This window comes from Podarcis melisellensis, assembly GCF_964234715.1.
Source record: "Podarcis melisellensis genome assembly, chromosome: 8".
In the NCBI taxonomy this organism is placed as follows: domain Eukaryota; kingdom Metazoa; phylum Chordata; class Lepidosauria; order Squamata; family Lacertidae; genus Podarcis; species Podarcis melisellensis.
The window spans coordinates 41,085,580-41,113,175 of record NC_138540.1 but is presented as its reverse complement, the minus strand read 5'-3'; the positions used below and the strand labels follow the sequence as shown (position 1 = coordinate 41,113,175).

Genomic DNA, 27,596 nt, shown 5'->3' with positions numbered 1-27,596 from the left:
TCTACAGCCTCATAAAAACTGCTAATGGATTTCTCTCCCTCACTCAACAACATTTCCAGGGTGGCAAATTATAAAATGTGGTGGCAGAAAATGCAAATACAATACAGGGAAACCATTATAAAAATGACAGGGAGTTAATTCAGTGTGTCAGAATGTAACTCACTCCTGTGTACATGGGGTCCCCACTTGGGTATCAGAGCACCACAGAACTATGTCTGGTCCATGTGTGTGAAAGAGAGAAAAATGGCCACCTTCCCCTAACCTGCTGCCCTCCAGAAGCTTTGGACTACAATTCCCATCAGCCTCAGCCAACAGCCATTCTGGATTTTTAGGTTTGGATGTTTAACAGATGTGCTGTTGCTGTTTCTCTCTCTCTCTATATATAGGTTGTTAGCAGTTTATTTATTTTTACTGTATTTTTATGTACTTTGTGGTGTGGGAGTAAAAATAAATTAAAAGCAAGGGATAAGTAATACAAAACTGATGAAGCACACTTTGCTACTTCTGTGAGTTCCAGCAATGTTTAGGATACACACAAGATGGTACTGATAAAACATTTTATTGAGTCCTGGGTACAGGCAGCTGACTACTTAAGAGACTGCTGAGCACTGGCCATCCTGGCTGGGACTGATAGGAACTGGAGTCCAACAGCATACGGAGGGCCTGGATCAGGTTTCCCACGCCTGCCAGAGTGGTAAGCTGGTAATTTACTCCCCACAGAGCCCTCCCAACCACCCCCTGCTCATTGGCAGAGAATGTGGCTTCTCTGAAGAAGATCCCCATTTCAATCTCATCCATCTCTGGTTAAAGAACCTCAGGTAACAGGAATATCAGGTAAAAGCTCTTCATTGCTGGCGAGGGCCCTCCAGGTGTTTCAGACTACAACTCTTATCAACATCAATGGTCAACTTGGCTGATGTTGATTGGAGTTCTGGTCCAAAACATCTGGAGGGCACCAGGTTACAGAAGGTAGACACCAGGTTATGGAAGGTAGACAGCTTCTGTCTATGTGGGTGACGACCTTGGCTCGGAGCTTGTTCACATTTCATCTGGCATGGGAAAGGTCCCTGCAGAGCCTTTGTCCAGTGGCTGCCCTTTACTGGCAAGCTGGTCCCCATACACCCACCATTGGTGTGTAGGATTTGGTTCTTTGAACACAGTGGGAATCCCCAGATGGCTATAATCCCTTGGCTCCTGGATCATATTGCCATCAATCCATGAAACACGGGCAGCAGTCTCCCATTTCCTGCTGGTACTTCTTGTTGAACATCTCAATCTGCGGTGGGGAAAAGTGGTTCTTCCAGTCTCCAACAATACCTAAGAAGAACATAAAGGTATTGTCTGGCTGGGTCAGAGCACAGCAGACCTCACCTTGTCCGGCAACATCTGGCCAGAGGCAGCAATCAGTGACTGAGGAGTGTGGGAAATGCAGATAGTGAATGCCTGTTTTATCTCAACAGGAATGGTGTTCTGCAGAACAGGGGCAGCCACACTAGCAGCCCTGGTCTGAGTTACTGGAGAGCAGCCTTCTGAGATGGAACATGCAGGAGAAACTCTGCCACAGACTACAGCAAACAAATACTGGGTGTGTTTGGAAGGAACACAGAACTCCAGCAGGGAGCAGCAGCTTTGCTGCAGAAGTTCCCACTCACCCAGCCCTCCTTGTCTCCCCACCCACCTTTCCTCATGAACTGGCTCTTGCTTGGATCCATGATCTCATGAGGGACGAGTGTACCATTCACCATGGTGTTGTTTCTCATGGAAGCAAAACTACAATGCTTTTGGATGGAAGCCATCTGGCCTGGTTGCAAAGGGCAGTCAAGAAAGGCACTCAGTCGCTCCACAGAGCCTTCCAGATCCTGGGGAAAGGGCAGGCAAGGAAATCCATTTCAGTTTCTTATTTTTCCCAATCTTCAGTTCTGTGCATTTCTGCATTAGTGTGAGATTTATTTTTTAAGAATGAAAATTCACCGGCATTTTAGTTGTGAATCCCAATACACACACGTTTCTATGCAATTTTGCCTAATATAAACATTTTTGCAAAGTGGCTTTCTTTTACTATAATGCATGTCATTTTCAGTAATTTAATCATTTTAATGTAAGCTTTACTCAGGTTGGTGCATTTTTGTTGACCTTCCTTGTCTTGAGAACTGCGCTGCAAAATTCAGAGAAGTGCAGATTACAAAAGATTGCTGCTTCAGTTTGTGTATTGTTTCAGAACGTGCAAACTGAATTGAATTTATCTCTTATCCCTACCCTGGGATCACAGAAGTGAGTAGAGGGAAGAAGCTGGACCTTACAGGCTACATCCAGCTGTTGAGAGACACATAAAACACTCAAGGCGCAGGCCTGGGACACTCATTTGCCCCTGGGCAAATTAAGATGGGTAGGTGCCCAGGGTCTCGCTGGCACTGAGCTTTGCAGCATGTCCAGCTACTCTGCAAAGCTGGGGGTTTTTTAAAGCTGGAAAAGGAACAGAGGAAGCTTATACCTAGTTAGACCATTGGCCCACCTAGCTCAGTATTGTCTACACTTACTGGGAACAGCACTCAAGGGTTTCAGGCAAGGAATCTTTCTCAACCCTACCTAGAGAGGCTGGGGATTGAACCAGGGGCCTTCTGCATGAAAGGCAGGAGCTCTGCTGCTAAGCTATAGCAAAACAATACAATACAGGGAATGTAGCTTTCTGATACTGTCTATACATTCATTAGCAGAGACTCTGCAGAGTTTCAGATGGACCTTTCCCAGTCCCACCTGGAAATGCCACGGAGTGAACCTGGAGCCTTCTGCATGCAAAGCAGGGTTTCTGCTGCTAATCTGAAGCCCTTCCTCAAGCATCACCATCCAACCTGTTCCTTGAGCCGCCTGCATGAACCTGTCACTCCAGGGCAATTGCTCACACTCACCCTCCCAAAGCAAGACCTCCCACCTGCTCTCCAAACCAAAGGCTGCATCAATTTAACCACCCATATCATGTGGGGCATGGGTAGGCAAACTAAGGCCCGGGGGCCAGATCCGGCCCAATCGCCTTCTAAATCCGGCCCGTGGACGGTCCGGGAATCAGTGTGTTTTTACATGAGTAGAATGTGTGCTTTTATTTAAAATGCATCTCTGGGTTATGTGTCGGGCATAGGAATTCATTCACCCCCCCCCAATATAGTCTGGTCCCCAACAAGGTCTGAGGGACAGTGGACCAGCCCCCTGCTGGAAAAGTTTGCTGACCCCTGGGCTAGGGGAACTTACCTGATGCAGTTCCTCGTAGGTGATGTAGAAAACATCCAACTCCTCCTTGCAGCTGAGCCAGCCTCTGGTGTGTTCAAACCAGGAGCCATAGTGCACTGTGTGGGACAGGACAGAAGAGATGGGTCAGAGGGTGAATGCAGTGCCTTTGCCTACAACATCACATTAATCTTAGTCTGGGGTGACCTTCTGATGGCCACATGGGAGCAGTGGCAGGACGAGATGCAAAAGTGGTTGAGGGAATGACTGTAAATGTTACCTTTATACAGAGTAGGCTACTTTCAACACACAACACTCTAACCTCCATCCACAAAAGCAAGTGGTATGATCAGAATTCAAGGACACATTCCAGCCCAGCAAAAGCACTTGGGGACTGTTGCAGGGTGTGTGTGACTGGGGAGAGTTCCAAGGGCCACACAGAGAGGCTTTGGGTCTGATGTTTTCCATCCCTGCAATAATGCCAGCCAGCCAGTCTACAGGTCTCCCTGGAGGGCAGGGTCCATTCCACCCTCACGCCCTTTGCTGAGATTTCAGAATGTGGTTAATCCATCCAGTGGCTCTGGCTCATTTAAGCAAAGGTAAATAGCAAAGTGTGCAATGTTGCGCTCTGAATCAACAAATCCCCCCTAGTAATGCAGGGAACAGGCTCCCCATCTAAAATAGGAAGAATCAAAACCAGTGATCTGGCACAGTTGCCACTTGAATAGAATAGAATAGAATAGAATAGAATAGAATAGAATAGAATAGAATAGAATAGAATAGAAAGGATACTGTGCCTTTAACATTAGTGGTATGACAGGCAGAAGTTCCATAGGTGCAAGGATCCTTCCCATTCTCTTTCACAGCAAGCTGTCTCAACTGGATTTCTGATTAAATAAAGGCGGTCTCAATAACTACCAGTTCAAGCAAGTAAGAAGCTGGGTTTATTTAGGGGTTCTGCTTTTCAGAACTGCCACTTTGCAATGACTAAAATCACACAGCTCCAAGGCTGCAAACTGCAGTGAACTTTACTAGGATCAAAAGGGAAACCTGACCTCTGCTGTCCTGTGGGTGTTTGCTAGAAAAGTGTTTCATAAGCTCATATTAAAAGGGCAGAAGTTCAGGAAGGTATCCAAGCTAACACAGCTGGAAATTTAAGAAGCTACATTCCCTTAGAGTGACCCTCCTGGAATCTCAGTACGAACCTCAGAGGGCAGAAATCAAACAGCTTCTTATTATGGTTTCATATTTGTGTAAGAATTTCAATTACTATTTTAAATTGTTTTAAAATGGAGGCCAGGCTGCCGAAAAATGTTTTATTTTTATTTATTTATTTATTTTTCAAAAAACAAACAAACTGGATTTCAAAGAGAAAAAGACACTTCTGGTAGCACTAGGGATACCAGATAGTAGTAATAATATGACACTTCTAGTGGTACTAGAAATTCCAAATAGAAGCAGTAAATTGTAGTAGTACTAAGATTGTACTGGTAGCACTATAGATCCCAGAGTAAAATCGAAATGCGAGCAAATGTAAGGTTTACAAACAGGCACTATTGCTAGCAGCAAAGATCCCAGAGAGCACACAGGGAGAGAAGTTATATGTTCTTTTACTATGTTATTGTGACCTTAAATCTCAGCTTTTATGAGTTTCCTCATGGCTTTTTAGCAGCAATGATGACACTGGAGGGAACTGAATTTCTGTTGCTGCAGGTAGCATCATTATGGGCCCAGCCCTCAGTGCTGCTGGGTATTTAAATGACTCCAGGGCACAGGCCAACAGTGCAAATTTGCATAAAATCTGTATATGCTAATTTAGAGGTACAATTTCAAAATCAGGCCAGATTCCAGAGGTGGGAAATACAAACTCTGCCTTTTGCTTACTCTGAGGAATGGGATGCTAACAGGTTTTCCAGGGCCCAGTACACTGTGGATAGGGCCCTCTGCAACTTAAGGTGATTGGGGTCTCCATGACACTCTGTGTCTTGCAGCGCACCCAGCTGCCCTAGGAAACACCCTGGGCACAGTGTTGCTGCCAAGAGAAATGACCCAGCAACTAGTTTAGAGAACCGATGAGCAAGATGTGAAGTTTATAAAATTATGCACAGCACAGAGAAAGTGGATAGAGAAAATGTTTTCCTCCCTCTCTCTCAATGCTAGAAATCATGGATGTCCAATGAAGCTGAATGTTTGGAGATTCGGGACAGATAAAAGAAAGGACTTCTTCACGCAGCGCATTAAACTATGGATCTCGCTCTCAAAGCAGGCAGTGGTGGATGGCTTTGAAAGAGGACTGGACACATTGATAGAGAATAAGGCTCTCCACAGTCAGAGGCAGTGATGCTTCTGAATATCAGTTGATGGAAAGCACACAGGAAGGGAGAGGGCTCTTGTGCTCAGGCCCCTGGAAGGTTACTCAAAGGTAATGTGCCCCTCAGACAGAAAAAGGTTCCCCACCCCTGGGTTACACTCTCCAGGGTTTCAGACATGTGTCTCTTCTGGAGATGTTGTGAATTGAACCCGGGACCTTTCACCACTGGGCTTTGGCTCTTCCTCTAATAGGTAGAAGTATCTGTACCATCTCAAAACTACATATTCCCAGGTGGCTCTGGGGTGTGTGTGTGTGACTGAAGCCATGATAGTTAGGGCATTGTTAGGCAGGCAGCCCAAATGTGCTGCAGAGATGCCCGATCTGACTCACACACCTGTGCCATCCAAGAAGCTGAGGAGGAACTCATCAAAGGTGCCAGGGTCAGGGAAGAATTTGGCCATCCTGCAGAAGTGATAGAAGGACACAGCAACATCTTTGGGGTTTCTGGTCAGGTGGATCACCTGCTGGAGCAAATGAAGAGGCAGAGGGCACACGCCATGTAGGTCAACAAGACGCAGCCTAGGTGGAAAGGACGAAAAGCATCCCTCCATTTTCCTTCCCTGCCATAACAAGAGCCCTTCTGGAAGCAACCAACCAGCCCCACAATGGCCACCTCAGTGCTTCTGGGAAGCCCACAAACAAGACCCTTTTGCTGTGGTTCTTGCCCAGGAACTGGTGCCCAGAGGCATACAATATCTGAATCTAGAGACTACATAGAGCCATCATGACTACCAGTAACCACAGATAGCCTTATCCTCCCTGAAGTTGTCTAACTCCAAATTTTAAAGCCATCTAAGGCTGCATACAAACCATAACATTTAAAGCACATTTCCAGGAAAAACTGTAGCTTACCCTGCATAGAATTAAAATTCCCAGCACCCTTAACAAACTACAGCTCCCAGGACTATTCGGAGGAAGTTTCCTTTAAACATATGGTGAACATGCAACCCAAGCGGGCAAGGCTCTTCTTATATTCTTATTCCCTTCTCTTTTACAAACTTTAATGAAATTTGTAAAAAATAAAATAAAATACAAAACATTAAGTGTTGTCTTCCAGGACAAATACATGTTCGCATGTTAAGTCTTGTATGCAGTCATCCACATGGCATCAAAACAGACTTGGAAAATGTTTTACATTACAGATTAATCTCACATCCACAGAGTATTCTTCAATCTAAAGGGTTGAGATAATTTCTTCATAGTGGCTGCTGTGACTAAAACAGAAGGAATCCCACTGTACTGTTGTTAGTAAACGACATGAATCGAGACCATACAGAGTCAAATCCATCTTTCTTCTTATCTTTTTGAGAGGGCTGCTGGTTGCCAATAAGTTTCCTTAAGTTAAAATGCCTGGTGGGAAATCTTGGAGAGCTGCTGGCAGTCCAAGTGTTGATGACTGGGGAACCCCTTTTGAGCTCAAGGGTCGCATTCCCTTCTGGGGAGACTTCTGGGGGCCACATGCCAGTGGTGGGCGTGGCAAGAGGCAAAAGTGGGTGGAGCAAAGGGGTGTAAGTTTTACCTTTGAACAGTAGCATAGTTTCCACACACATTCACACGCCCTTCTCTGTTCTCTATCCAGCCAAGCAAGAATTCAAGGATATATTCCTGATGAGCAAAAACACCCAACGAGGGTGTGCAGCAGGGCCAGTGAGGGGGTGTGGCTTAGGGAGAGCTGGTGTGCTGCAGGAAGGGACCCAGGGGCCAGTTAGAGAGGCCTGAGCTTCCCCATGCCTGATGTCGCCAACACTGAGCCAGAAGGAACAATAGTCTGCCTTGAAAAAGGCAGCTGCTTATGTTCCAACAGAAGGAAATGGCCAAGGGGCTCAGGAGGAAACAGCCATGAAGGCTGCTGCTGCTGCTGCCACCCCTGGACATCTGCCACCTGAGACAGTTACCTAACAGTAGGGCCAGCCCTGTCCTGATGCCATGAGAAATATGGCAATGTATGGGATCTCCTTGCACATACCTTGGGCTTAGCTTTCCTCAGAGAAGCTGATAACACACGGTAGGGCAAATGGGTGGTGAGGAGGCGAGGTCCTTCTGTCTCCCGGAGAATCTCTGAGAAGTAAGTGTGTTCCAACCATGGGTTCCGGGTCCAGTTGGGGATGTTCTTGGCAGGCTGAGGGTCTCCTTTGCTGTAGATTAAGGTCAGGATCTCCTGCATCCAGGTGGTGCCTAGAGGGGAGGACAAGAACATCAGCAGGGGAAGGCCTCTGACCTCCAACCACTGCATGACCTCCAGGGACAACCTCATTAATGGCAGGCTTGTTAAATATAAGGACTGAAATGGTTTCTGTTGCAGAGAAGAAGGCTTCTTCATATAGGTGTAATAAGGTTACAGACTATAAAAGGCAGTCTTTGGTCCACCTTTGGTCACATCCACACTATACATGTGAAGTACATTTAAAGCAAATGAGTTCCACCAAAGGATCCTGGGACGTGTAGTTTCATCCTTCACAGAATAACAGTTCCCAGCACCCTTAAAAACTGCATTTCCCAATATTATTGGGAGGAAGCTATGCCCTTTAAATGTGCTTTAAATGTATTGTATGGATGAGATGAACTGTGACTGTGCACACCCCACACATTTAAAGCACATGACTTCCACGAAAGGATCCTGGGACCTGTAGTTTGTTAATGGTGCTGAAAATTGTAGCTCTGCGGGGGTAAATTATAGTTCCAGAATTCTTGAGAGGGAAGATCTTGTGCTTTAAATGTATGGTGTGCATGCAGCCTGTGTTAGCTTATTCATTTGACATCATTCAAAGAATAAAAGCATGAGTTAGACATTTCTTATAGACTGGGGGCAGGTCCAGATGGGAGTTTGCTGTGGCATTGGTTCAGTTTTTGTGTGTGGTTTTTTTTTTTTTTTTTTGGCAATGTTCACAAGTCATCATCATCATCAAAATGCCAACCCTTACTTTTTATACATTTAATCCAGATGTTCCCTTGCTGTAGAAAATCCAACAATTATGAATAAATTGTTATATGTCTACAGTCGTTTCTGGTATGGAAACTCGTTGGCAGACATTTTGGAAGGAGGGGAGGAGAGTTGAACACATTCTCTCTCTCTCTCTCCATACATGCCAAACATTTAAAACACACAAACACGAACGAATTCTGGGAACTGTAGTCTATTCCTCATGGAACTACAATTTACCAGCACCCTTATAGTTACAAGGATTTTTTGGGCAGTGTGGGAATATGCTTTAGAGGTATGGTGTTTATACAGCTAATCTCTCTCTTTCTCTCTCTGCCAAGGTCCACAACAAAAATAAGAACTTCTAAAGCTGCTATTGCATTTCACTGGAAACTCCCATTGGCACAAATGAAAGGCTCCCTTGAGTCTCTAATCCAGATATTGGAAAACTCTTGGGCCGACTGCTCCCCACTTGTCTCTCAGTGAGTCAGTGGCCCCATTGTCATTATTACCAGATGTGGTTCTGCTTCAGCTTCTCATCAGTGGTACCAGTCCAGCAGAGATTGTTGAGGCTCAACACAGATATGGAGAGGGTAAAGAATTTATTTTATTTTGCTATTTGTTAAATTCATTTCTGTAGTTTCATATAGTTCATCAGTCCATTCGCCACGCATTTGGATACTCCTTCAGATATCATAACCAAATTTTGTGTCTGCCAACGGAGTTTGCTGCAATACCAGAAGTTTAGTGAAAGGAATCCTTGTTTTGGAACACACCTTCAAATGGAACACACCTTCAAATGGAAGGTGTTCAGACTGGGACTATAAAACAAGAAAGCTTATGTTTATTAAGGGAAGTATATTCTTGAGTTCTACAGCATATTGATTAGTTGGAGAAACAAAGAAGCCAGACTTGCCCCTTGGTTCTCAGAAGAGACATCTGAGATGACCTGTTGGCTCAAGGTCCAGAGAAAAGTGTGTGAGGGGAGGTGGAAGTGAAAGACAATGCAACTTGACACATTTCACTTTGACTTCAAAGGGTAGGTCAGCATAGAGATCAAAGGGACAGCTTAGGAATCTGAAGGCCTTCGATGCTGTCAGTCTTAACTCCATGCAGTCCCTTCAACTTCCATCCGCAAACACTACCACCCTCTGGTCATCAGAACATTGCCTCATCTCTCATGCTTTCCTTCTCCAAGATGGGCTACTTTCCAGGCTGAGCTCCAACTGCCCCTCACTTCCCTCTACAGCACGTGCAGAAACCACCTTCTTGACCATTGGACCCACTATTGGGCTTGTCCACTCAATCAGCCGGAGCCTGTCTTTGCATGCAGGGGAAGTCCCTAGAACAATGAGGGTTTGAGACCCATCGGCTACCCTCACCTGGTTTAGCCAGTCATCAAAGCTGTTGCTGGGGTGTGGCCACTGTCACATGTTGACAGCTTGTAGGAGCCACAGTTCAGTGCTGAGTGCAGGATGGGTATCAAAAGTGGACAAACTACCCCAAAAGGAGCATGACATGTCTCCCACCACAGGTAATACCCCTCTCCTAAGACTCCATACACCTCTGTCTAGTGGTATTCAAGCTAGATATGAAGTGCAACCCACCTACCCCTGCAATTAAACTACACATTTTTCAGTGCACTTTCCAGTTTCTCCCCTCTAACTTGTCTGCCATTTAGGGGGGGGGGAGATCTCTTAGCTTAAGGAGCCCCTTGGCCTTCCACTTTACAAACTGCTATAATCTTGACTCCATGATAAAAGAAGAGGCATCCCAGAAAGGAAAAAAACAGATGAGCTGAGCATGTCCTGTTTCTCCCCACACCAATCAGAAAAGGATTAATTTGTTTAATTTGCTGGACCCTTTTAGCAAAGCTGAATTATACAGTGGTGTGGCCACATTCTGACACCACATCCTTCACTGCAGGTTTGTTTGTTGAGGGTGTTGGTGGTGGTAATTTGGTGGTGGTAATAGAGAACTACAGATTGAGTCACCAGCCTGTTGCAAAACTGAGCCACTGGTTAGGCCACTGGTTCCATGCAGCTTTGAAGGCCAAAGTGTGATGCTGGGACCACCCCACTGCTACGAACCTGGAGCAACCCAATGTGCCAGGTGATGTCCATGATTAAAATCGAGATGGACTTCCTCTTTGCACTGCCTGGGTTTTCACTAGACACCACCTATCTCCCACACTCAAAGTTATCACACTATCTTTTTTTGGAAAAAAAACACTTTCTTTTCTGTCATTACAAACATCTCATATCAGTAACATACATATTACACATCTTCACCCCTTCCCTCCCAGGCTTCCCTCAGCTTCCATTTCTGGTTTGTTACCCCCTTATTGCAAACTGCTGTTTCTTACAATCCACTGTATCATTTCTTCATTATTTTAAATGTTCTCTATCAATAAAGATGTGTGTGTTTATTTAAATCCTGTCATCAAGTCAATGTTTTTTCTTTGTTTCTGCAAATATGTTATAAAAGGTTCCCACTCTTTTTCAAAGTTACTGTTGTCCTTTTCTCGTAGTCTATCCATCAGTTTTGCCAGTTCCACATAATTCATCAATTTCTCTTACCATTGTTCCTTTGTTGGAATTTCTCCAGTCTTCCAGTTTTGTGCTATCAAAATTCTTGCCGCTGTAGTAGCATACATAAATAATGCCCTTTTCTCTTTTGGCAGATCTTGACCTAAAATACCTAACAGGAAGGCTTCTGGTTGTTTAAAAAGTTATCACACTATCTAAGGATGGGTGAGACATTTGGTTTGGTTTTCATTTTACCACAAACTTTTCTAATCTGCACATCTCAAACAGCATGCAAATGAAACAGAGGTATCTTTTGAAATCTGTCCTTTTCTCAATTTTGCAGTGCAGTTTTCTAAGCAAATAAAGTGTACAGTTCAAAATGCTGAGCCTTATGTGGCTCATGTCCACAATAACCTCCTCTCCCCACAAGAACTTACCTGGACCCTGCGATCGTTATCTGAGGCCCTTCTTTGTGTGCCCCCATCACAGAAGGCTTGGAGGGTGACAACACACAAACCAGCCTTTTCAGTGGAGGCCCCTTGTTTGTGGAATGCTCTCCCCAGAAAGGTACACCTGATGCCATCTTCATACTGTTTTAGGCACTGGACAAAGACTTTTATTTTCTCCCCTGGATTTTTGCCCTCTGATTTGAAGGATACCATGGCCTCTTTTCGTGGGGTAGGGCTTGTAGTCCTGCCTTTTTGTTTGTGTTTTTAGTCTTTTATTTGAATTGTTGTGTTTTTAGGTTTTTATTGTTGTTTTTAATTGGTTTTAATGTGGATTGCTTTGAGTTACTTGGTAAGAGTACAATAAATAATAACACAAAACTGTGTACATAAGTGAAAGTGTGCCTAAAACTCCATATACTAATGAGAACAATATAGAAAGATGCCTATGAGGGGGGAATTGCTTGCAAAAGTCTTCATGTAAAGCAAAATTGCATGCATATGTTAGGAGAAATGTACACTAAGTACACATTTGCCCCACACATTTAAAACAGAATCATGCCACTTTAAACAGTCATGGCTTCCCCCAAAGAGTCCTGTTTCATTAAGTTTCTTAAGGGTGCTAAAAGTCGCCAGGAGGCAATCTCCCAATTGTTCACCTCACAGAACTACAATTCCCGGAGTTCCCTTTGAAGAGGGATTGGTTGTTAAACCACTCTGGGAATTGTAGCTCTGGAAGAGGAAGAGGAGTCCTTTAACAAAAGGGCCCAGATTCAATCCCCAGCATCTCCAGGTAGGGCTGGGGCAGAACCTGCACTGAAATCCTGAAGGGCCGCTGCCAGTCACAGAAGACAACACTGGACTAGATAGACCACGCTCTGACAGTGTAATACAGCTTCCTATGCAGCTAAGAGATCTTTGTGGCTCAGGGGTACAACATCTGCTTTGCATGCAGCCTGTCTTAGCTTCAGTTCTGAGCATTTCCAGATAGACCTGGGGGAGAGAGGCCCCTGCTTGAAACCCTGGAGGGCCCCATCAGCTCAGTAGACCAGTGGTCTGACCAAGGCTGTATACACACTCTCATTTACCCTGCAATCAGTTACCCACAACCCATATCTAAAGGTAAAGGTAAAGGTACCCCTGCCCGTACGGGCCAGTCTTGACAGACTCTGGGGTTGTGCGCCCATCTCACTCAAGAGGCCAGGGGCCAGCGCTGTCCGAAGACACTTCCGGGTCACATGGCCAGCGTGACATCGCTGCTCTGGCAAGCCAGAGCTGCACACGGAAACGCCATTTACCTTCCCGCTAGAAAGCGGTCCCTATTTATCTACTTGCACCCGAGGGTGCTTTCGAACTGCTAGGTTGGCAGGCGCTGGGACCGAACAACGGGAGCGCACCCCGCCGCGGGGATTCGAACCGCCGACCTTTCGATCGGCAAGCCCTAGGCGCTGAGGCTTTTACCCACAGTGCCACCCGCACCTGTTGTTTCTTGCAAAACACCGCATTCTGATGCGCCGTACCCTAAATAAACCCTACCGTATTTAGTCAGGTCTAATGCGCCATCGAATCTAATACACCCCTCGATTTTTGCAGCGTAATAAAGGTGAGCATTAGATTTGAGTAAATATGGTAATTAAAATAAAAAGGAAGAAGAAGGGTGACCTAGCTATGTTTCAAGCTGGCCATTTGTACACAGAATAAAGCAACTCCCTAAGTTCCTGTTTCAGCCCAATGCTTTTGCTGCAGACAGAAAGGAGGGCAGGAAGTCCGTGAGCCTCTGAGGGGCTTTTCCCTCCACTGCCCTGCCTCACACAGCCCTTACCTGATTTGGGGTAGGTAACCAGGAGGACATCAGAGCTGCAGAACTGGAAAGTGCTGGCAAAGTTCAGGGACGCCTGGGTGTGGAGATGGCCAGGCAGGCTGAGGCCGGCAAAGGTCTCCGTTACATCCAGCCTGTACATATTTGCTGGGTTGCAGCAGTGTGTGGGGAGAAAAGCAGCAGCAGGCGGGGAAAGGAGAGCTCCCTTCTTCCTCCCCGCCCCAGACTCCGGGGTGGGGGGAGGAGCGAGGGCTTCAGAGAGGCTGCTTCTGTTTAAGACTCGCATTTTGTGACTGGTACACTCTTTACTCTCTTAACTTAAGTTACCCCCAAAAAAGCCAGCGTGCTATTTTGTGTGTGTGTGTGAATGACATTCGTTGTGAATGTAATTGTGCAGCTAAACAGCTTGCAAGCCTTGCTGTGGTCTGTTTCATGAGAGAGAGGATGATGGCAATAAATCTGCTAGACTTTAAAGCAGCAGCAAGACTCTTTTGTTGCTTAGGCAGCTGGGTGCCTCTGAAATAAGCGCAGAAACTAGAGGGCGGGGGGGGGGGCTGATTGCGTCTTTCATGTCTGCGTGTGCCTCTCTCTGCAAATTAATTTTACAATGTGCTCAACCCGCTCTTTGGTACAGCGAAGCTCATGGGGCGACATGATGCCTGCAAATAATGCAATAATTTTGCATCACAGAAATCACAGAACCGGAAAGGCCCTCAAAGGTCACCTGGTCCAAACCCATCAGTGCGGGAAATCCAGTTCAATTGCTACCCCTGGCATATGGTTATCCAGCCTTTGCTGGCGCATCCTGTAAAGCTCTCTATACCTCTCCCAGCGATCAGAAGTCCTGGGAGAGTTTTGCTTCCTTTGGATGAAACAGAAGAAGATATTTAATGGGTACCTCCAAATAACATTTTTGTTCAGGGTTCATTGTGATTTACTTGTGCAAAGCTTACTCAATGGTTAGACCACAGTCCCCTCCAAACAGGTGGGTTTTTGCAGCTATATTCCTGAAACATGTCGTCGATTCAACAGTGGTGCATTATGATGGATGTAGAGTTGAAGATCAATACGCCACTCTTTTTTTAAAAAAACAAAACCTAATTTTTATTAAAGATTTACAAAAAGTATGTGCATTGTCTTTTTCAGGTTGTAAAGTCTTTTCTACAGATCAGTTACATTTGATAGGAGTTGCAGTCAATACGTCATTCTGCTTTCTTAGTTGTACCGTAATGCTTCCCCAGCGTTTAGCATCCTTGACATCTGGAGGAGCACTCTTGCACCATAGAGTAACAAAAGCAGGACCACAACAACAACAACCCAGCAGGAAAGGCGATGATTGCCCTTTTGGAAAGGGCTGCACCTCCATGGTAAAGCATTGCTTGGCATACAGATGGACCAATGCTCTGACTCAGTATAGGAAGACTGACCTCCCTATGTTTCTTGAGGAAAGGCGTAGCTGAGTGCTAGAGAGGACACCTGCCTTGCATCCAGAAAGTCCACTTTTCCTTCCTGGTATATCCAGGTAGGGTGTCATAAGACCCCTTGCCTGAAGCCCTGCAGAACTGCCAGCCGCCTATGTTGACAGATCTGAGCTAGATGACTCGCATTCTGTGTTTCCATGTGTGTCCCTTCTGAAACGAAGCGTGTGTATTTGTTTGCTTGATTCCTTTATATTTTTATTTTATTTATTTCGTTATTAAAATTTGTATACAGCCCTTCATCTGAAGATCCTTAGGCAGTTCACATCGTAAAAATGCAGAACAAAGCAACATAGCACATAATAAAAGCAAAAACAAAGAAAACCAATAACCCCATTTCCACAAACAAAGGACATAACCAGCCAAAGGCCTGGTTGAAGAGGAAAGTTTTTTCCTGACACTTAAAGATGTATAATGAAGATGCCAGGCGAACCTCTCTGGGGAGAGCATTCCACAAATGGGGAGCCACTGCAGAAAAGGCCCTTTCTTGAGTTGCCACCCTCCGGACCTCTCATGGACGGGGCACATGAAGAAAGGCCTCAGATGATAAATGCAGAATCTGGGTTGGTTCTTATGGGGAGAGGCAGTCCTTGAGGTAGAGTGGTCCGTTTAAGGCTTTATAGGTCCAAACCAGCACTTGGAATTGGACCCAGAAGCTAATTGGCAGCCAGTGCAGTCAGGACAGGATCTGTGTAATAGGCTCAGACCATCTTGCCCCAATGAGCAACTTTCAGTCCCGGTGCCTTGATCTATTTCCATGAAATTGACATTGTTGGATTGGGTAGTTAACTGCCAAGTGTTGTGCAAGCATGCACACAAACACATAATTTGCATTATATGCTGTACCTCAGAGTTTGCATGATTGACTGCTATATATCAAATTCCTTGGGGGGGGGGAGCTTGTAAAAAGTCCAAGTTCAAGTAAGGGCCAAAAGTATATTATACATTTAAAAGCAAACAAGCAAAACTGCTGCACGTAGCACTTCACCTATGCACACCCACACACCCCTGGTCTGTTTCCCCTCAATGTGAAATTGAAGACCACAAGAGAGTCGTGAACTCCATTTTCAAAAGGAACAGTTTGCAAAGTGTGCACAAATTTAAGGCTTGTGGTTGTAGAAATGCAGGTCAGAGAAGCGGAAGTGGAGGTGGAGGCAATTCTGTTAATTATGCCCACAATCTACCAGAAAAAGCCACATCATAATTTAAAGGCATGAAGTGGCCTTTCTGTTGCTTCCTGCCTTTTTCACTGATATAGTGATGCTATGAGAATGGGGGGAAATAGTCAACTTGTCATATTACTAGCTTCACACAATCTCACCCAGAATCAGTCTGGGTTCAGGCCTGACTATGACTCTGAATCACCTTCTCCCTTTACAGTATTGGAAGAAAGACAGGGAGAGTTCTTCCTCAATCTCTCAGCAGCTTTTGATACCATGGACCATGGCATCTGTCTGCACCAAATTAATGAGATAGGTATGATAAGCATGGTTTGACAGCAGTTCCCACCTTATCTTGAAGGTGGGTTTCAGAACTTCCTCCCATCAAGGCAGATCTATACTATGGAAAGGAGCGGGTGGCGCTGAGTTCTAAACCACTGAGCCTCCTGGGCCTGCCGATCAGAAGCTCAGCGGTTCGAATCCACGCTCCGGTGGTGAGCTCCCATTGCTCGGTCCCAGCTTCTGCCAACCTAGCAGTTTGAAAGTGTGAGTAGATAAATAGGTACCACTGTGGCAGGAAGGTAAACAGTGTTTCTGTTTACCGAGATGAGTGCCATACCCCATAGTCCCCTTTGACTGGATTTAACTGTCCAGGGGCCCTTTCCTTTCCTTTTACTTACTATGGAAGTAATGAAACTTAATCTTCAGGGCCCCTAACCCCAGAGGAGCCTCAGAAACTACCTAAGTCCACATTGCTTTAAAAAAAGGAATTTAGTAAACCCAATTTGAGTCACATGGCTCAAATTTATTAATTTTTGTTATATATCTTTCAACAATCCCAAAGTTTGAGAGGCAGTAGCCCAGATGTTATAAAGGTTGTTGTAAACAACTCAGTTGAAGAGGCTAACAGTAGTTACACAGACTTTGTTCCTGGTTGCAAAGGAGCCCCCATAACAGTTCCAGCTTCAAGGTCCCCAAAATGTAGGCCCACTGCTGCCTCCCATTAAATATTTGACTGGCCATTGTCTGTTGCCTTTTCGACTCTCGCAGAAGATCTTCCTTTTTCAGCAAGACTTTTGAGCAGAGTTCTTTCCCAGTCTGTGGCTGTATTATAATTGTTTTTAGATGGTTGTAGAAGTAGTTTTATCTCATGTTCGTTTTATCTCGTCAGAATGTTGGACCAAGACTGGGATGAAGAACCTGTGGCCCTCCAGATTCTCTGTTGGACTCCAGTTCCCATCAGCATTAGGCAGCATAGCCAGTGACCAGAGATGGTGGGAACAGGAGCCTAGCAATGTCTTGAGGACCACAGGTCTCCCATTTCTTAACTAGGTCATGGGAAACAAGATTTTATTTTATGGCATTTTAGGCCAGTGTCTCTGAGCCTAACTTACCTCACAGGGTTGTTTTGGGGATAAAGAGTGGAGGGGGATAACAATATACCCCACTGTCTTGAGCTGTTGGAGGAAAGCTGAAATATAAATGCAATAATAAATAAAATAAAATGTGAATATTTACATTTTAATATTTTAGTGTAATTGAACTGTCCCTTCCTTTGTTCTTCTTCCAGCATATTTCACTGATAATATTTTAAAGCAAAAACAGCCCAAAAACACAACAGCAACCCTCTACTTTGTTTAGGTGTGTGATTAAAATTGTATGTTTGCAGCCATAAAGAAAACAAAAGAATAAAACCTTTTATCTTATTTTGGGGGGGAGAAAATATGCTGAATAATAAGACTCCCGCTGCAAGCAAACAGGAAAGCCTGAGGTAATATGTGTGACATTAATACTGTTTTCGATGCCACAATTGGTTTGGGCTTGTTGGAGGCCCCTGGAGCACCACTGAATTATAGCTCGTGGAATTGGTTTCTTTTTTTACAGACTGAGGATTTAGACAGCATGCAGCGATGAGGCTGAATCCACCGTCTCTTGATCCCTGCTCATTATAGCTGAAGGGACTGACTGGATGGGCCAATGCCTCATTATGAAGATCTCCTTCCTGAATCCAGAGTTTTCAAAAAATGACCATCCACTCTCTAATATTTCCTCCCCTGGGCAACATGATCAAGGGGGTGCTGGCCTGGCAGCTGCAGGTATACCTGGAAAAAACAGATTACTGGTATCTGGATCCATTCCAGTCTGGTTTCAGGCCCTGTTTGGGCACTTAAACAGCCTTAGTCACCCTTTATCAGGAGAGAAACTGGGAGACTGTGACCCTGTTGGTTCTCCTTGACCTCTTAGAGGCTTTTGACACAGTTGGCCATTGTGTTCTTCTGGAGTGACAGCAAGGAGGTGGGAGGATTACCCTTGGGAGCTGTCATCCAGCGATTTGGAGTACAGTGTCTTCTGTATGCTGATGACACACAAGCGCTTCCTTGCTCTCCCCACTCTGTCACAATCAGGAGAGGCGGTGAAGGTGCTGCACAGGTGCCTGGAAGTAGTGATGGACTGGATGAAGGCCAATAAACTGACACTGAGTCATGTTAAGAAAAAGTGTCATGGGTGGGTGGTTCCCAGGTCTGAGAATTGGGTGTGTGATCTGGGAGGGGCAGCCCTTCCTCTGAAGCAGCAGGTTCATAGACTTTAAAGCTTCCCACCTCAGAGATTTAATGAATTTCCACTCATTCAGATTTTGCTATGGGTTATAGAGGGTTCCATCATTTGGGGGGAAGTGTCTGCCCAACTGCGCAGGTTAACTTCAAAGGCAAAACCATGGCCAGCTTTATAGCAAAAGGAGCTCCTTAGAGCAATGCTGTGCTGCATCATGGCTGTGAAGATGTCAGTTCTACCAAAATTTCTCCCAATCTAAGGTATTGCTTTTCAGCTGAAGTGATTAGTACCTTTTATTAAGGATTCCATGTGCCTTTCTTGGGTTCAGCTTGAAACACTCCCTCCTATCCCCACAATTAAATTCCTGCCATTTCTAAATCCCTCATAGACAATGATTCACAAGATTTCTAACTCCCTCCTGTGCATGAATCCTTACAAATTTGGAAAAAAATGGCCATCAGGAAGGAACATTTCCTCTTTGCTCCATTCCTGGATCATAAAGAGTTTTGTCATCCTGATAAAGAGAAGAAGATCCAGGATGGGAGGACTAGGGGAGGGGTCACTCTGACTTTGGAACTTTTTTTATAGAGGCTTTCAAAATCACTTGTTCTAAACTATATTGTAAGGTTTAAAGGTGAATCGGTTTCAAGTTGCGTAAATAAAAGCAATGGCTGCCCAGGTTGCATGCAGAGGTGATTTGGTACGCAGTCTTTTTTAAAAATAAAAATAATAATGAATTTTATTAGTATTTTCCACACAACAACAACAACACGAAAAATAACAATATACAACACACAAAAAGTAACATTCAAAAACTAAAGAAAGCAACAACAACTAAAAAAACAAAAACCACAAATCCATATCTTACAAATTAAGACTATAAACACTAAAACAACAACAACAAGAAGACATTGACTTCCACCTATCCCACAGCACCTCCTTTATCTCTCATTGTGTCTTCCTGTATTCCTATTTTCCTTATCATCTCTATCCTAACATCTAGATATAAATCCCTCTTTCTTATCCTTTCACTTCACAAGGTTATTCCAGACTCAGCCAGATTTCTGTCCTCGAACCTTGACTTTTGAGGTATTCATTTAGGCACTCCCATTCTTTTTCCCCTTCACCTTTTAACCAAATTGACAGACATAATAAGACAAAAACTGGTATGCAGTCTTTGACATCGAACAAACATTTTTGCAATCAATCTATTCCTTCCTTGAAAGGTGTGGCTTCTCTTATTTGCCACTGGTTACAGGATGGGGGACAGAAGTAGTCTGAAACTGGCAGGGGTGGGGGACTTAAACACTGGATTTGATTATGAGCTATGGAAAAAGATCTGTTCTCATCCTCCATTGAAAACAGTCTTTGCTATTAGAATTCAGGAAGCATCCTTAAAGGTGCTCCTGTCCTGGCACTGGGCTCTGGTTCTACTTTCAAATATGCTAAGCACGGCTTCCCCACAGTTGGAGGGTGTGCAGAAGTCATGGCACCCTTTTCTACATGTGGTTGGAATGTGCTTTAATTCACAGGCTTAATTCAGAGTGGGCTGGTGCTTAGTGTGGGGTGAGGATTTAATTTTGTTAGCACATTATTTTTGCTGTTTTGCTGTTTATGTTTTTGTGTTTTGTTGCTATATTTGTTGTTATATAGCCTGTTGAATTATAAGGGGTTTGTTTAACTTTACCAAATATTTCTTAATGAGATGCTCTCATTAACTTATTGTCTAATTTTTGTTATATTTTCATTCAATTATGCATTTTATTTTTCATGTTGTTAGCTGCCTTGAGCCTAGGTTACTATGGAAAGACAGCATACAAATAAATGATGATGGTGAGGATGTTTTCCTGGGTGTTCACCTTGGCCTCTGACATAACCACCCAAAAAACCCAGCCTCTTTGACCTGCAGTGGCATTGCTAGCCTCTGAAAGTGAAGACAACCCTTTCCTGCATCACAAAGACTTCCTCTCCTTGAAGACACATCTAGAGATAGCTGCTCACTGGAAAACCTCCCAAGGACCTTCTACAGAGGGGTGGTGGTGGTGGACTTCAGTATGGGACCACCTCGCTCTCTCTGAGCAACCTTACTTACCATCATAGGGTGGTAAAAGGAGCTGTCAAACAGCTCTGACATGATTGCGTTCCCCTTTACTAGTTACGTCAACAAATCTCTCACTCCACCGCATCCTCATTCCTCTCTGTTCAGGGGGAATTTGAAACTGTGAATATGTAATATAAAACGCCTGGTTCCTGGTCATGAAGTCAAAGTCTTTGTTCCTTTTTGTGCTTTCATGTTTGTGCTGACACAACTTTCCTGTCATTATTAATCTGAAGCATTCCTTTGTCCATTGAATTGTTAAAATGTAATAATGGTATCTGACCAAAAAAAGGGGGGGGGGAGAACAGGTTTGTAGCCTGGGAGGACTCCTGGATTTCAGCTTGTCACTGAAGTGTCTTCTCTGCTTATGTCTAGCTTAGGCTGGTTCACCAGCTACAACTGTTCCTGGATCAGGATATTAAGCTCAGTTGCCCATGCCCTAGTGGCCCCCCACCTAGACTACTGTAATGAGCTGTACGTGGGGTTGTCCTTGAAAACAGTCCAGAGCCTGAAGCTATGGCAGAATGTGGCTGCCAGGTGAGTAAGCAGCGCTACCATATGAGACTATGTGTCGTTGGTCCTGAAAGCACTGCAAGGGTTGCCAGCAATCTACCGAGCCCAATGCAAGCATATAGTACTAGCATATACAGTGGTACCTCGGGTTAAGAACTTAATTCATTCTGGAGGTCCGTTCTTAACCTGAAACTGTTCTTAACCTGAAGCACCACTTTAGCTAATGGGGCCACCTGCTGCTGCTGCACCGCCGTTGTACGATTTCTGTTCTCATCCTGAAGCAAAGTTCTTAACCTGAAGCACTAATTGTGGGTTAGGGAAGTCTGTAACCTGAAGCGTATGTAACCTGAGGTACCACTGTAGTACTGGCATATATAACTGTAATGGGAAAAGGGGGCTGCTCGTGCGTAAGCGTTTAAGCCCTCCAAGCTTTACCATCAGTTCCTAAACTTTCCCCGTCCGCGGAGCCATGGGTGCATGGCTGCCTCAATCGCTGGCAGAATCCGTCAGTGGGCGCTTCCGGAATTTACGCCAACATAAGAGTTCTTTGACGGAAACTCTCCTTCTGGATTCTCTGCGTGACAGTTTCCTGCGCGGAGTAGGCGTCCCCAGCGGAGGTCCTGAGCCCTCCCCGCTGTTCTCACTGGAAACATCTTGGAGCCATTCCTCCGATTGAGTTTCTGCAGGAACTCTCCCTCTCCCCCTACTGGTTCCTTCCTCAGCATCCGAAGGTCTCCTAGCCTCCTTGACCCCTTCCACCACCTGACTCTCCGATGGCAGTTCCCTGACAATAACATTTAATGGCCAGGTACCCAAGTACCTCAAAGAGTGCTTGCTCCAATATCAACCATCTCGGATCCAACAATCAGCAGGTGAGGCCTTGTTGGTGGTGCCGCCATGATGAGCTTTTCAGTGGCAGTTCCCTGTTTGTAATGCCTTCCCTGTTGACAGAGCCTGCCCACCCATAAGGCAGAGTGGAGCAGCTGCCTCAGGCAGCAGAAGCAAAAGAGGTGGTGCCATTACCTCTGCCGCAGAAGCAATTCAGGTCAGGGAGGTGGTGGCGGCGGTAATGGCAGAGCAGCACAGTGTTCCACTGCCCAGCTTTGACACTACTGTAGTCTCCCCTGCCACGAGGGGAAGAGAGGGACCACAACAAAGCTCTGAGGGGAGGCGTTCCACTGCCCAGTGTTACGGTAAAAATCTGGGTGCAAGGCTGCTCTGCCACCCAGCTCGTCGGACTAAGTCCGCGGGTCCCTGCGGAGGAAAATGAGCTCAGCCGGAGACAGGAGCAAGCAGCAGAAGATCCAAGCTTATTGCGCAACAGGTTCAAGGCGAGATTGAACAGCGAGAAAGGGGTGACATAAACTTTTGAAACTTCCCTCCATGTCCCAGAATACAGTGCAAAATACATCCCAGTTACATCATGAATACATTAAAGAGAGGTTGGGTTACACAGGATTAACATATGGAGGAGGGAGGGGAGAATATGCAGAGCTGGAGATATGCGCAGATAAGCACATCCTGATGAGAAGACAATGGTCCATGTACTGGCATTTCCTGGAGGAAAGGCTTGGCAGAGTGATTTGACAGGATTAGGGTCTTGACACCTTGCTTGAGGGATTATGGAGGACAGGGGAGGGGTGATGGAGTCCTAGAGAAATTGAGCAAATTGGCACGTTGATTTTCTATGAATTTTATAGATTTTAGTCCCTTTTGACATTGACAATTGGAAATAAATTGATATATTGTAGCGAAGAAGAAGGTGAAGAAGACATGCCCCCCCCCTCCGTATCACCAGCTTTGCTGCCAAGCAGGCAGGGAGATTTGACAAGGTAAGGAGAAGCCCTTGCTGAACTCTCCCCGCCCTGCGTACGCCCATTGCTGTGCTCCTTAAGGAAAAGCCATTGCAAAGCCTCACTGCCGGGGTGGGGGGAGACTCTGCAGAGTTTGCCCAGTGGCAAGTCTTTGCAAGGGCTTTTCCCTGAGGGGAAGCTCTTGCAGAGCCTCATGCCCCCACCTAGCAGTGGCAGTGGGACGTTTTGTTTCAGGCTCCGAAATGTCTCAGGCAGCCGCTGCCTGGTAAGTTGCACCCATCTTTGTAATTATTAACTTTCGGAGGAATTTGAAAACCTTTTCCCAGGCATTTGGTGACTGAAGGATACTGTTCCTGGTAACCCTGAGCTCGCTGGATGAAATAATGTTTTTAACAATGTTTTCACAATGTTTCCAACTGTACTGTTTTGAGATGCTTTCATTGTAATTGTTTTGGAATGCTTTAACTGTTTGCAGGATGCTTTTAAACATTACTATTTCTTATTAATTACATTTATATCCTGCCCTTCCTCCCAAAGGAGCCTGTGGTAGCATTTTATTTTATTTTTTAAAGTGAGTGTTTGCTGCCCTGGGCTCCTTTGGGAGAAAGGGTGGAATTATTATTATTATTAGTAGTAGTAGTAGTAGTAGTAGTAGTAAGCCAAGGACTTACTGTATCATTTCTGAGGCATAAAGGCAATTTTACCCTGAAACACCTAAATGCCATTGCACTCAAAAATGTTTAGCTCCAAGAAGGTGTGATTTATGGATGTACACAGGACCAGCCCAAGATGTTTTGCTGCCTGGGGCGAATCATAAAAGCAGGCAGCCCTTTCATGTCTCATTCCACCAAAAAAACAGCATGACTTTGTCCCATTCCTAGCTATAGAGCACAATAAACCTTCAAAATTCAGGGCAACAATTGGAATAACCCCTGTATCCCAATCAACCACAACTTGGGCATTATGCCTGCATTATAAAGTCCACACGTATGAGCCCTCACTGAAGCTGTTTCCAGGATGCAGGGCTAGGCTGGGTGTGAGAGGAGCTGTGAGGCCTACACTCAGCCACTGGGCCAGCCACAGCACCAGCCACAGCGTCCTCTGAGCCTCCATGCTGCCCACCCAACCTTCATTGGCTACGGCAGCCACCACTGCTGTCAGCCAGAGCAAGGCACACGTTGCTTCCATCTTGGGTCACACTCAGCAACACTGCGCAAGAGCAGCCACATCTTATACCTGCTTTGTCTGAAGGGAGTCCCACTGAGTTCAGGTGATAGGTGATAGTCCACTCGAAGTAAATTAAGGGTGCATTTTTACTAGTGAGGAAAGAAGCAAAGAAGAAGAGGATAGGGGGAGAGAAAGGGGGATAGGAAAAGAGAAAGAAAGCAAAGGGAGGAAAGAGAAAAGAAAGACAAAAAAGGGAAAAGAAGAATAGAAGGGAATAGAAGAAACAGAAGAGGAAAAAGAGGGAGGGAGGGCTTGAAAAAAGAAAGGAGGAGGAAGGAGTAGAAGAAAGAGAAGAAAGAAAACTCTAGCTGACAAAAAAGTATTTCCAAGCATCCTGTAGAAAGTGAGGCTTCCTTCCACCCTGCACCACCATATGCTAGGGGTTTTTGTAAGGGAGGGAGGCTAATCTGTTTTCTACCCACTCAAGCTCTATGGCCAAACAGGATCACAGTTTATAGACCGTGAAATGTTAAAATTGGCCCTAAATACTTTTGCTGGGTGGGGGCAGGTGAGCAAACTCACCCAGGAGGGATCCTTATAAAAAGAGTGGTGGGGACTAGACGGCTCCCCCTCTCTCACTGTCCATGAAAGTGGCCTGTTATCATGCTGCACTTTTAAACTCGGAAAGTTTATGGCCTGCCGGGCGAATTAAGGACCAGACAGGAGTATGCCAGCATACATGGAAGCCTGGCCAGGAAGAACCTTGGCTGGCTCAGCTTTGTCAAAGAGACCCATTCATTACAGCCCCAGGATATGGAGCCAGCAATGATATATAGACTATAAATTTCTGCCCTGCCCACCCACTCTGTGCTTCTTCAAGCCCCCACAGTTCAGGCCACCCACATTCTTCAAGGATTGGGGGAAGGAAAAGAGAGAGAAATGGGTCCTGCATCAGGAGGAGTGAACTGGGAGGGAGGGCAGGAGATGTCAAATGAGCCCAGATCTCTTTGAGCCAGGATCTCTCCCACGCACAATAAGGTGGAGCATCAAAGAACTGCCTCCATGCTCTCAGTCTGCAGATGCCAATCAGCCCAGTCGGGTCAGGAGGAATGGAAGCGAGCTAGGACCCTGATCCAAATCTGCCACCCCTCCCATTCTGCCACTGAAGTGCCCGTCTCACCTTGACTCGTTATAGAGTCAGCCCTGGGAGTACAAATGCCACAAACCAATGTTCCCTCCAGATGTTTTGAACCACAACTCCCATCAGCCCCAGCCAACACAGTCCAAAACATCTGGAGGGCACCAGGCTGGGGAAGGCTGCCATAAATGACTGTGCTCAAGAGCAAAGCAGAAAAACTTTTAGCCATGGGTGCAACTACTGTCCCTTTTGCTTCCAACTCAGGCTGTGCACACACAGCAGTTTAAAGTGGATTCAGTGCATCCCAGGTGGATATAGAAGCAGCATCTGGAGCTCCAAACTTCATGCTGTAGAAGAAGAAGAAGAAGAAGAAGAAGAAGAAGAAGAAGAAGAAGAAGAAGAGGAGGAGGAGGAGGAGGAGGAGTTTGGATTTGATATCCCGCTTTATCACTACCCAAAGGAGTCTCAAAGTGGCTAACATTCTCCTTTCCCTTCCTCCCCGACAACAAACACTCTGTGAGGTGAGTGGGGCTGAGAGACTTCAAAGAAGTATGACTAGCCCAAGGTCACCCAGGAGCTGCATGTGGAGGAGCCGAGACGCAAACCCGGTTCCCCAGATCTACCGCTCTTAACCACTACACCACACTGTACTTGATTCTGGAATCCAATAAACAATATTTCAGTATTTTACATTGCTGTCAGCAGAACGGGGGCGGGTCATTATTACTGTTGCTATATTTGTATTATCAATGTTTTGCTATTTCTTCCTACATGTGCACTAGAAACTTGCATTATATTCCACTATAGTTCCAGATGTGCCTTTTATGCCTTGTGAAAGCTCATAATGTGGAACTTAACAGTCAGGGGAAAGTCCTGAAAATGAAATACTGTATACTGCTGTGTGAAGGCAGCCAAAATCGGTTACTTGCGAACAACATGTACCTTAGTGCTCTGGTGTGCACTACCACCAAACTCTCAAAAGATAGCAATTAGATTTACAGCTACTATCAAAGTTTCTTATCTGCAGGTAGTGACACAGGCTAGGTGTGGCTGCTCATCAAACCATCACCTGAGTGCCAAGAGGAAAGAACACTTCAAAATAAAAAGAGGCATCACCCACTGATCAAAGTGTATAGGTCAATTAATGTCATTCAGGCAGTGGTATTTTTTTAGAGAAAGAGGAGCCAGATTGCTCACCATGAACTTTTCCATTGTTCTCTTAGAATGACAATGGCGCCCACCTGAGAGGTGCTGGAGCTGAGTTCTGGTGAGCAGTGGCTGAAAAAAAAAAAGCCCTGTCTTCAGGTGTCCTGGTCCTTCAGATATCCAGGTGCCAGATCTTTCATGGCTTTAAAGGTAAAAAATGAGAACTTCGAATTGTTCTCAGGAATGAAGGGGCAGCCAGGGAAGATAGTATAAAAGTGGAGATTTATGTCCCCCAAATTCTGTACCAGTTAAGAACCTTGCTGCAACGTTATGAGCTAGCTGATGTTTCTGAACACCCTTCAGAGGCGGTAATAAACAGAGCGTGTCACAGTGATCCAATCTCAATGTAACTAACGCATAATAACATAAAAAGAGCCTGGCTGTTAGATTGGGTCAATGCCCCATCTAGTGCAGTAACCTGTTCTCACAATGGTCAACAAGATGCCCCAATGGGAAGCCACAAAGCAGAACCTGAATGCAACAGCAGCACTCTCCCCTCTTGTGATTTCCAGCAACTGACAGTCTACTGGCATTATGGCTTTATCCTCCGACTATGGAGGCAGAGCATAGCCATCACCACTAGAAGCCATTGATAATCTTATCCTATGTGAATTTGTCCAAGCCATTTTGCCACCTGAGACAAGCAAGAAAATGGACACACAGAAACACCCCGAAAATTATGGAAAGTGAGATTGTTAAGGGGGCTGGAAACTATCGCTCTGTGAGGGGTAACTGTCTGCCAGGACTAGATCACTAAAACTCTTCCAGCTAGGGGAGGTAAGGGGGGGGAGTGCCAGGAGAGAGAGGCAGCCACACAGCTGGGTGAAGAGCAGCTATGGTAACAGGCAAGTACTGCTGCTAAGGGGGTGCAATTCAGGGAGAGCACCATGAGAGGAGCCGCAAAATGGCTGCCACCTTTCTGGAGCTTCCAGTAGGAAGCAAAGATGCTGCTGAAGAGCTGCTGCTCCAAGGGGGCACAAAATGGCCAGGAAAAACACAAAAATCTAGCTGCCAAGCTGCTATAATGCCCACATATACACCACAACAGGACTAACAGGACTCTCTCGCCTCCAGTCAATCCTCTCACACACTAGACCTGATCAACAGGATGAGGGCAGCAGAGAAGAAACAAAGTTTGGAGAAAAATGAGAAAAGGGGTATTTTTT

The 27,596-nt window shown here is 45.4% G+C and overlaps 1 protein-coding gene and 1 long non-coding RNA gene across 3 annotated transcripts; both read right to left on the bottom strand.

Annotated features, from left to right (window-relative positions):
* Window positions 1-542: 542 nt before the first annotated feature.
* Window positions 543-13,510, bottom strand: LOC309376589 (sulfotransferase 2B1-like). 2 transcript variants are annotated; one of them, XM_081923037.1, is made up of 6 exons: window positions 13,307-13,510; window positions 7,557-7,765; window positions 5,925-6,054; window positions 3,244-3,338; window positions 1,679-1,859; window positions 543-1,317 (listed from the first exon to the last, which is right to left on the bottom strand). In XM_081923037.1, the coding sequence occupies exons 1-6, from the start codon at window positions 13,443-13,445 to the stop codon at window positions 1,211-1,213; spliced, it is 861 nt and encodes a 286-aa protein (XP_081779163.1). In that variant the 5' UTR covers window positions 13,446-13,510; the 3' UTR covers window positions 543-1,210. The 2 variants fall into 2 exon arrangements, with proteins under 2 accessions (XP_081779163.1, XP_081779164.1); XM_081923038.1 differs by having other exon boundaries at window positions 5,925-6,051.
* Window positions 13,511-17,334: 3,824 nt separating this feature from the next.
* On the bottom strand, window positions 17,335-20,872 carry LOC309374967. Its single transcript, XR_014170773.1, has 3 exons — window positions 20,805-20,872; window positions 20,587-20,688; window positions 17,335-17,398 (listed from the first exon to the last, which is right to left on the bottom strand). It is a non-coding gene; the product is annotated as an uncharacterized lncRNA (long non-coding RNA).
* Window positions 20,873-27,596: the final 6,724 nt, after the last annotated feature.